The 9347-nt window shown below is 37.7% G+C and overlaps 2 protein-coding genes across 3 annotated transcripts in view; one reads left to right on the top strand and one right to left on the bottom strand.

The window, feature by feature from the left end:
- Positions 1-1071: 1071 nt before the first annotated feature.
- The window catches only part of cpeb4b (cytoplasmic polyadenylation element binding protein 4b), a 38844-nt gene continuing 30568 nt past the window's right edge, over positions 1072-9347 (bottom strand). For both annotated transcript variants that reach the window (XM_050036750.1, XM_050036758.1), the window contains 2 exons: positions 8439-8620; positions 1072-5746 (listed from right to left, as the gene is read on the bottom strand). In XM_050036750.1, the coding sequence (XP_049892707.1) occupies positions 5519-5746; positions 8439-8620 (410 nt within the window). In that variant the 3' untranslated portion in view covers positions 1072-5518. The remainder of the gene's footprint in view (positions 5747-8438; positions 8621-9347) is intronic.
- adad2 (adenosine deaminase domain containing 2) overlaps positions 8600-9347 on the top strand; it is a 107602-nt gene continuing 106854 nt past the window's right edge. Inside the window, exon 1 of the mRNA XM_050036771.1 lies at positions 8600-8704. The gene's annotated coding sequence lies outside the window, so the exon portion shown is untranslated. The remainder of the gene's footprint in view (positions 8705-9347) is intronic.

The following is a 9347-nucleotide window of genomic DNA, read 5'->3' as shown; positions in this document are numbered from 1 at the left end:
AAAAAAGTCATAGTATAGTATGTCCTCAAAAATCATGAAAAAAAAGTCATAGTATAGTATGTCGTCAAAAATCATGAAAAAAAAGTCATAGTATAGTATGTTGTCAAAAATCATGAAAAAAAAGTCATAGTATAGTATGTCGTGAAAAATCATGAAAAAAGTTACAGTATAGTATATCGTGAAAAATCATGAAAAAACATCCTATCCTAGTGGATAGAGCAGTCGCCCAATATACAGGATTGTTGCCGCAGCGGCCTAGGTTCAAGTCCACCCTATGGCCCTTTGTTGCATGTCACTCCCTCTCTCTCCCCCTTTCACACTTGACTGTCCTGTCGATTAAAGGGCAAAATGCCCCCCCCCCCCCAAAACCAAACATGAAAAAAAGTCATAGTATAGTATGTCGTCAAAAATCATGAAATTTTTTTTTATGTTTTTTTTTATTAGTTTGGACTCATTGATGTCTTCAGCACCTTGTCATGACTGAGCCAGGTGGAGCAGTAGCTATTCTACATAGTATAGTATGTCCTAAAAATGTCATAGTATTGTATGGTAAAAAGTCACAGTATAGTATGTCATAAAAATGTCATAGTATGTTATAAGAAATGTCATAGTACAGTTTGCCATAAACATGTAATAGTATCATATGGTAAAAAAAAAGTCATCGTATAGTATGCCATTAAAATGTCATATATAGTACGATACAAATCAAAAGTTGTAAGTCATAGTAATATATGCCCTTAATTATGATATAGTGTAGTGTGCCATTAAAAATAAATGATTGAGTATAGTGTGCAATAGAAAAATGTCATAGTATATTATGCCATAGAAATACCATCACTGCTGGGTGTGATCAGAGGTACGAGACAGTGCAACACCTTTCTGCTTGTTTAAAATTAATGTTTGGACTGACTGCTCATGCAATATAATAAAAATATCAGTAATATTACACTATATGAAAGCCAATCTGTGATTACATTAAGATGTGACCAAATATGGCAGGGTCATCTCGTAGTCAGTGGGATCCCATAACCACTTTAAATGTCCAACATAAATAAGCACACCAAGCACATATTTTCATCACAGTTAAGATTTATTTCATTCAACATTTCACATTACAAATATTTAAAAATTATGCATACTGTTATAAATAGTTGGCTGCAAACAATTAAATAACATTAGATTTTTCTTTTTCGTTTTCACTAGCACTTCTACAGACCAACTCCTAGAAATATGGACATATCCGTATTACATAACTTAATTAGAAAGGAAAATACAAAAATAGGAACTTATAAAGTGAAATGACAATAAAAATTAAGGTGATATCTTAAGTAAAAAATGCTATTAATAAATACAACAACCTTCCCATACACAGTTAAAAACTATTGAAATCTTGCCATTAAGTAACATCATTAACAGACAAATATTTAAATATTTATTTTCCTTCAGAAAATGTGAACCATATATTGTGGAGCACAATATAGCAATTAGTAAAAACTAGACACTTTAACATATTAAAAGCTTCACCTCAAAAATATAACAAAAATCTGATCAAAATTATAAAAATCAATTATACATTCCAATTAAAAATATACCAATAAACAGCTAAATACATTGTTGACCTAATAATTACAATGCAATCAATCACAGTAGCTTAAAATAAACAAAATAAGCAAATGAGCACAAAACCTTTAATGTTTTAAAAATAACTTCAATTATTTATATTAGTACAAATAGTTTGATTTCTTTTCTTTTTTACAAACACCAGCATGAAAAGGATTACAATAACAGTAGAAAATGACTGTGAAAAACATATTAACATCTTCTTTAATTAAATGTCTGCAATTAAAAATGGCATTAAAGAATTACATTGCAAAGAGTCTTTATCTGGAAAAAGGTTCAAAAGAAGTATTGCACATAACAACTTGAAGTTAACTTGCAACATTTACCACATTCAAGTCTTTAAGCTCCCCTTCCTCCAGATAGGTCTATATAAGATCACCTCGACAGACAGCGGGGATGAGTTCTCAAGTCTTTTTTAAACAGTGTTCTATAAGGATGCTCAAAGTCCTGCACTGCCGAATTGATTTAAAGTTAAGTTTCTGTCTTGTTTCTCGTCTTATCTCTGTCATGTGCATCCTGCAGAGGTCTGCGAATGGGGAAGCGAGGAGATCAACACACGGGAGAGGGGAGAGGGGGGAGGGGGGTGAGGTGAGGTGAGTGTGGGTTCGGGGTGTCCTTAACAACTTAATAGTTGAGAAACATTTGGTGCACACCACAACAATTAATTTTAATAGCTAATTCATGTACTTGTCATTTTCTCTTTTTTTGTCATGCATGCTAAGGATTACAATAGGTGCTAGTTGGCAAGTTCAAGAATATATATATACTTTTTTTTGAAATATTAAAATATCTAAACACCAAACATCCATTCTTGTGATACGAGATTCAGCGTTAAGCGTGAACCAAATTTTGCATTCTCCTTATAATAAGTTATACTCCATCTATGGAGAGGAAACCAAGACAGAAGTTACCATTTTCCAACTAGTATAGCCATGTTTAGAGACATTAACATCAATTTCAAATTACAACTTTTTTTTTTGTTGGTTTTTTTTTTAGTTTTTTTGTTTTTTTAATTCTCGCCATGCTGTTATTGACCAGATTGACTGGAAACATCTAGTGTACGAAAAGCTAAGACCAAGAGAGCAATACACTTTGGTCTCTCCTCTGCAGATCTGAAGTCGCATCAACACAAGTGCGCACTTAGTTGTAAAGTTTCCTCAGCACTGAAATGTATAAAAAGCATAATTGAAAATAATATATATTGAAATCACTCAACTTTTTTTTTCTTAAAATGAACATTTCCATATATGCAGATCTCTCAGTAACAAAAGTACAAAAGCTACCTTTCACAATGTGAAAAATTGAGGTATTGCAAAAAGGAGTTTCCCCATTTGTGAAAAATGTGCCTAAAATGACTGTTGGAAAAAGAAAAAATATTTAGAAAAGTAGTGCATAATAAATGTTTATATGTGCATGACAAAATAATTTAGCTAGAAAACACTGTACCAAAAATCAGCAGGCCATGTATAAAATAATCTTTTTTTTTCATCTCATTTAACAGCAAATTCTTCACAAAGTGTTTTAACTTCTAAAATGCTCACCCACCACACCCACAAAACTAATGTCCAGGGTGCAAAACTGGTGCAACGACACCACGCCGATATGAGGATACGTTTCTCACTAGTGTGTATAATCAAGTTTCTGTACTAACTCCCTGACATATTTAAATGCTCAGCTAGTAGGTTACCACTGAGTGACTTAAAACGTTAAAACAAATGTGAGGATTAGTTTTACTTTGCGTTTTGTGAATGTGCACTTAATGTTAAACTTTCCGCAGACCTATTGGAGATAAAAAGAACTAGTGCCTACCAGCGTGCACCTCCATTTTGAGCAATGGAGTGTGTGAGGCCTTGTGTGTGTGTGTATGTGTTTCTGCAAGCCCTGTTGATTTTCCACTGGTGTTCTAATGGGTTTTGACTGCACTGTCAAATATATATATATATAAATATATTATGTTCAAGGCCAATCTTTGGTTTGCTGGGCTTGACAGTTAAGCAAAACTGGGTATAAGTGACAGAATTTAAAAAATATATATATGAAAAAAAAACGTCCTTGAAGAAATGAGAAAGAAAACAAGACTAAAAAACCTAAATAAAAAATGAGCTACAGTATGACCCACTACTGCACAGCCATCTTTGGTTCCCAAAAGCCACTGGGTACAACCGACTGTTATCAAGAGCAAACTGCATGTGGGTCACAAGTGTGTAGTAGTAGAGCACACTGCAGAGACTATCTTCATTTATGCTTCAAAAACACTGGATGCTGAGTTGGATTAGCTTGGCAGGAGAAGGGATAGAGGGTTCGCCGAAAGGGCAGATCCCTCCATGACTCAAATGTGTGCTGACGATTGGGAAAATCAGATAAACTTTAATTGCTTCTTTCATTACATGTAGCTGACTCTCGGATGCAAAGTAGAGCTTTTTCATTAAAGACTTGGGAGAATTGCACAAATGCATCAAAAAACAAAACACAGGACAGGCATTTCCCGTTTGGTGGTAGCCCCGTAGAAACTGCAATAAGAGGCGGCCACTCGACCAGCCTTCTCTCGAGGAGTTACCTTAACCTCAGTCCTGAAAGATCTGGATCCAAACCCCCGCTGTGTACGCACACAGAGAGCCGGTTTTGATCCATCAATGAGGCCCTACCCTCTGTTAGCTGCTAGCTCAGCAGCAGAGGCTGACATGAGGAGGGGGAGTGGGGCTGGACTTATCTCTTTTCCAGTAAGCCTGTCTGTCTCTCCTGTAGCCTCCCTACGCCATACATTCCCCTAATACACTGTATACTGTACGATGCTCTGCTCTGTCCCTAGCACAACCCTGGGTTTGATTACAAAAATAAGGTGATGAAGCAAGTGAGTACAAAACTGTGCCAGTCACATCACACTCTGCCTGTTGCATCACTTCCCTTTGATTATACTTCTAAGGAAAGGAGAACACCAGCAGGTGATGATGTTTTCTTTCTTGCTTTTTTTTTATCCTTTCTTTTTAACTGTATTTCGGCACATTAGCAGCTGAGTTTGAGGTATTAGTTTTTGCATGTCAAAATGGAGATCAAAACCCAAATATGTGTTGCTAAAATTTTCGTTGCGATTTTCAAGTAACATCAAAATATTTGTATGATGTCGGAAATCATAAAAAGAGAGGTTCAAACATTTTGATATGGGAGGGAAAAGAATCCATTTCGTTCTGCAGCCGGCCCTCTCTGTTCTTCAAAGTTAATTCAAGATTCAGCTTTGGTTAACTACTAAGGGTCTTATATACTGTATCTGCACTCATAAAAATTGGAAATAAGTGCACTCTTCTTTAGCAACACCTTTTTCAATTCACATTTGCTCTGGAGCCTCTTGCATCAATAGAGAACTTAATCACACCTCTCAGAAATAATAAGCCAATGATACACTGTTTCAACAGCTTTTTGCTCTGGAGACTCGGTACAAAATAAAAAGCAACAGCTCTGCTACAAAAGAAGTCAATCAAATGTCAAATGAAGTGTATTGTTTTGGGGCCTCTTGTATAAAAAAATTAAAATCAAATACAATGTTTAGAGAAAAAAAAACATGCCAATTGAATAGCAGAGTACCATATCACACCTCAAACTTTCCTATATATGTATTTTTTTTGACAACTAATAAAAATATTTCAAAAATCAAACACATAAATAAAATTATGTTACACATCTTTTTTCCTTGCTGGACATATTTGGATATAATTCCAGTTTTTCTTTTCTATCTTCAAAATATAGATATATATTAACTTAAAAAAAATGAGAAAAAGTTTCAGTGAAATTAGAGCAAAAAGGAACCAGCAACAGAAAAGTGCATTTATTTGTACAATGATTTGCGACTCCTGCACTACCTGCCCTCCTGCTCCCCTGTTGCCTCTCCCGCTCTGTCGTCCGCTCAGTTCCAGCGGAAGGAGATGTGACGGGGTCGGTCGCCGCCCTCCTTCACCAGGGGTTTGTGAAACTCTCGTCCGGCACGCGAGTGGATGGCCGCCCAGCAGTACTCGCAGTAGTACTGCAGACAGGTGACGTTGGCGCAGAAGAACGGTGCAAACTTCCCGCCACAGCGAGTTCCCTGGCACTCATCGCACAGCTGGTCATCCAGCACGTATGGCTTCACTTCCACCTGCAATCAGAGGTGGGAATAATTTGAGTTTAGTTATGCTATTTCCTTTACAATGTCTGTGTCTCTGCTGGATGTTTTTTTTTATCAACCTTACAGGACATGAAACAGATGGCACCAGAAATGTAGAAAATTCCTCTGAAAACATGGTTTGTTTGAAAATTTAGCAGGTATACTGCCAGTAATGTTCTTTAAATCTATAATCCTTTTATGAGTTACTTTGTGCCATATTTGCTCAAACTGTCACTCAAAAAAAAAAACATGCCCCTTCTCCTCTTCGAACTGTCTCTAATGGCATTTGCAAGAATTTACCATGACACACCGAAATCAACCAATCAGAGCCAAGGAGTCTCTAATGCAGCTGTCAGTCATGTCAATTACTGTATATGTGTGGTCAAACTGTCAAACTAGGCAGCACTGATCAAATATTAATTAAGATTCTGTTACTGCATTGCCCATTTCTCACCTATCCCCTTAAGTTTTCAGAAACATATTTTAGTGTACTGTTTAGCTGTAGAATGAGAAAGGTTGTGACTGCTGCCATGTTGGATACAGTCAAGCCGAAACAAAACACTGCCCAGGCGACCCACCAGACCATTTACAGTTAAACAGTACACGAAAATATATGTCTGAAATCATTTAAAGCAAGAAATAGGCAATGCAGTGACAGAAAAAAGTTATGTTTTTGCTATAAAAGTTACCAACTACAGCTCCTTTTTTATACCATTTCTGGTCAGCCTTTTTTAAAAACCTTTTTTAATTAATGCTCAAAATAGTAGTTTTCATTGTTGGTGGCTGAGTCTGCAGACTCACAAAATGGCTTAAAATAATGCAGGGAGTAATGCAACATGAAGGCCCAGTCACAGTGAGCCTGAGGAAGACTCCAAATGTTACAGTTTGTGAGATTTCAAACTCCCCTCACTGTACACCATTCACTTGCTTCTCCAACCGCTCAGTGATGAGGGATTGTGCCATTAGCAAGTGAATGTCACTGAGGCACTCAGTCTACAAAATTTGCACAGCAATTATGCAAATAAGTGAGCAGCGTACTATTATTCCAGTATTTCATATTACAGTGTTACCTCTTCACTAGATATTTCTGTTGGATTTCTGCTCACATTATTTTGTTCACTCACCTCTATTGTGCAAATGTGAATGACATCTGAGTCAACTACAAGCAACCGTAAGCTGTGTTACTGTAATTCCTCAGATGCTGACAACAGAGGGTAAGTCACCGATAGCCTTGGCTCGGAAGTGTAATCACACAACTGTACACTGTGTAAATGACTCCACAGACATAACCTTTCCGTTCACTGGTGAGTTTCAGAGCGCATTCTGGACAGAGGTAGATGACTTGACAGCTCTTAATGTTACTGCAGTGGTGTCATGGAATAATCTGCCATGATACTTAAAGGGACGGTTCACCCCAAAACCAAAAACACCTATTTTTCCTTCTTCCATATAATGCTATTTATCAGTCTAGCCTGTTTTGGTGTGAGTTCCAGAGTGTTGGAGATATCGGCCATAGAGATGTCTGCCTTCTTTTGAATGTAATGGAAGTAGATGGCACTTGGCTTGTAGTGCTCAAAGCGGCAAAAAAATACATTTGAAAACTCAACAGCAATGTCTCTTTCTAGAAATCATGACCCGGTTACTCAAGATAATCTACAGACCTTGTTGTGAGCAGTTTCATGTAGGGACCTGCCAACTGTATCATTGCACAGAAGGTAACATGCATCTACTACTTGGTCACCTAGCAAAACTCAGCTTGCTAACGTTTAAGCTAAGGAGGATGCAATAATGTCACAAGCCTCTCGCCCATGAGTAGATGCACCCTTCCTTCTGCGCGGTGATACGTTTGGCAGGTGTACTTCAATAAAGAGAAAATAGCTTCTAATAGCTCTCAACAAGGTCTGTGGATTATCTTGAGTAAAACGATTTCTGCTGTTTTTCAAATTTGTTTTGTTTTTTGGCGCTTTGAGCACCACAAGCCGAGTGCCAATTAGTTACACTATATTTGAGAGAAGGCAGACATCTCTACAGACAATCTCCAACACTAAGCAACTCATAGCAAAACAATCTAGACTCATGAATAGCACTAAAGAGGAAACATATGTATTTTTGATTTGGGGGTGAACTGTTCCTTTAAACCTCTTTGTACCTCTAACAATGTTCAACACAACTGTCTGTTCCTGTTGTTTTTACTTCTTACTGAAACTGTTAACAAAGCTTTGCCATAAATTAGCAGGAAGACATTGTTTATGCTGGGTTTCATCTACATCTAACAACAGTCTTTTTGATACTGTTTTATGCTCTCACTCAGTGGGAGACATTCTGGTTGAATATAATTTAAATTAGTAAGAAATCCTCCTCTTGAAGCTTGAAGTCAGAACACTTACTGCTTCTTGCACTGATCTTCTAAAATGAATAGACAATTATGCTAAATGTGCCTCCCCGTTTCACTTTCTCTGCTAAGAAACAAACACATTCTGTATAAAGTTCTGCATTTTTCTCTCCTTAACAAAACCTGCTAAGACTTTCTCCCTTTTAGCACAACTCTAAAAAGGGGCAAAAAGGGGAGGAGAGTTCAAGAGGAACAGAACAGGAAGTGAGGTGCGGGGAGACAAATGAAGAAAGAAGGGGACCATAGAGGGGGAGACTGAAAAACACTGAGCTTTCTTCTATTTCCACTCACCCGTTTATCGATTTCTCCATGCTGCAGCTGTACAAAGCGAGCACTGATAGCAGCAATGTAGCTCTGCTGATTAGAGAAGGCGACCCGCCCTGCTCCCTTGGGGTACTTCAGCTCAGGGTCTGTGTCGATGCCAGCGTAGCAAACCCCACCATACAGGCGGTCCATGATCATGGCCAGCTCCACTGCAAAGAAGGAAAACGACACATTGAAGCAAATGAGCAAAATATTCACACTTCTGACGAACAGAAGCAGAAGACAGGAACACAGTAAGAAACATTCTGGCAAAATCCAGCTACATGCGCACACACACATACACACACACACAGAGGCTTAATACATGAACTCTTGGCCATGTAGCCAGTGAACACAAACACACCACACAGCAAGTAGATGAGGGCTGCTGATCTGAGAGCTTAAAGCTGTCAACACAGATGGATTAAAGTTCAGCCGAGTTTTATGGTGCAAATATGAGAGCAGTGTCAGCTGCTAAAATGGTTGCGGTAAATTCCAACAAGTTTATTTACAGTCTTCATTGTGTGTCTTAACAGCAGTTAATATGCAAATTGGGGGGAGATGACCTTGCAAATTTACAAGGCGGCTTTACTTGTTAAAACATAAAAAAGTCAAATGGCAGTTTTTTTTAATATGTAGATTTTATACATGTAAACGTAGATCCAAATATTACACAGGGTCATAAAAACATTTGATGCACCACAGGGCCTTATGACCTTGGTCATTACCACAATTACAATGCGGAAGTCTAAAACACAGCTACAAGAGGTGCAAACAACATGACCAAACAGTGCACATAACACTGCTATCAGGATAAAAAGGAATTTATTATTCTACACAGCACAGCGTGTCACAGAGGGTACTTCCTGACGGGACCAGTGTAGGTCAAAGCCGACC

The sequence above is a fragment of the Epinephelus moara genome, chromosome 3 (assembly GCF_006386435.1).
Source record: "Epinephelus moara isolate mb chromosome 3, YSFRI_EMoa_1.0, whole genome shotgun sequence".
Lineage (NCBI taxonomy): Eukaryota > Metazoa > Chordata > Actinopteri > Perciformes > Serranidae > Epinephelus > Epinephelus moara.
The sequence above is the reverse complement of the archived record's forward strand: the minus strand, read 5'-3'. Positions and strand labels throughout refer to the sequence as shown.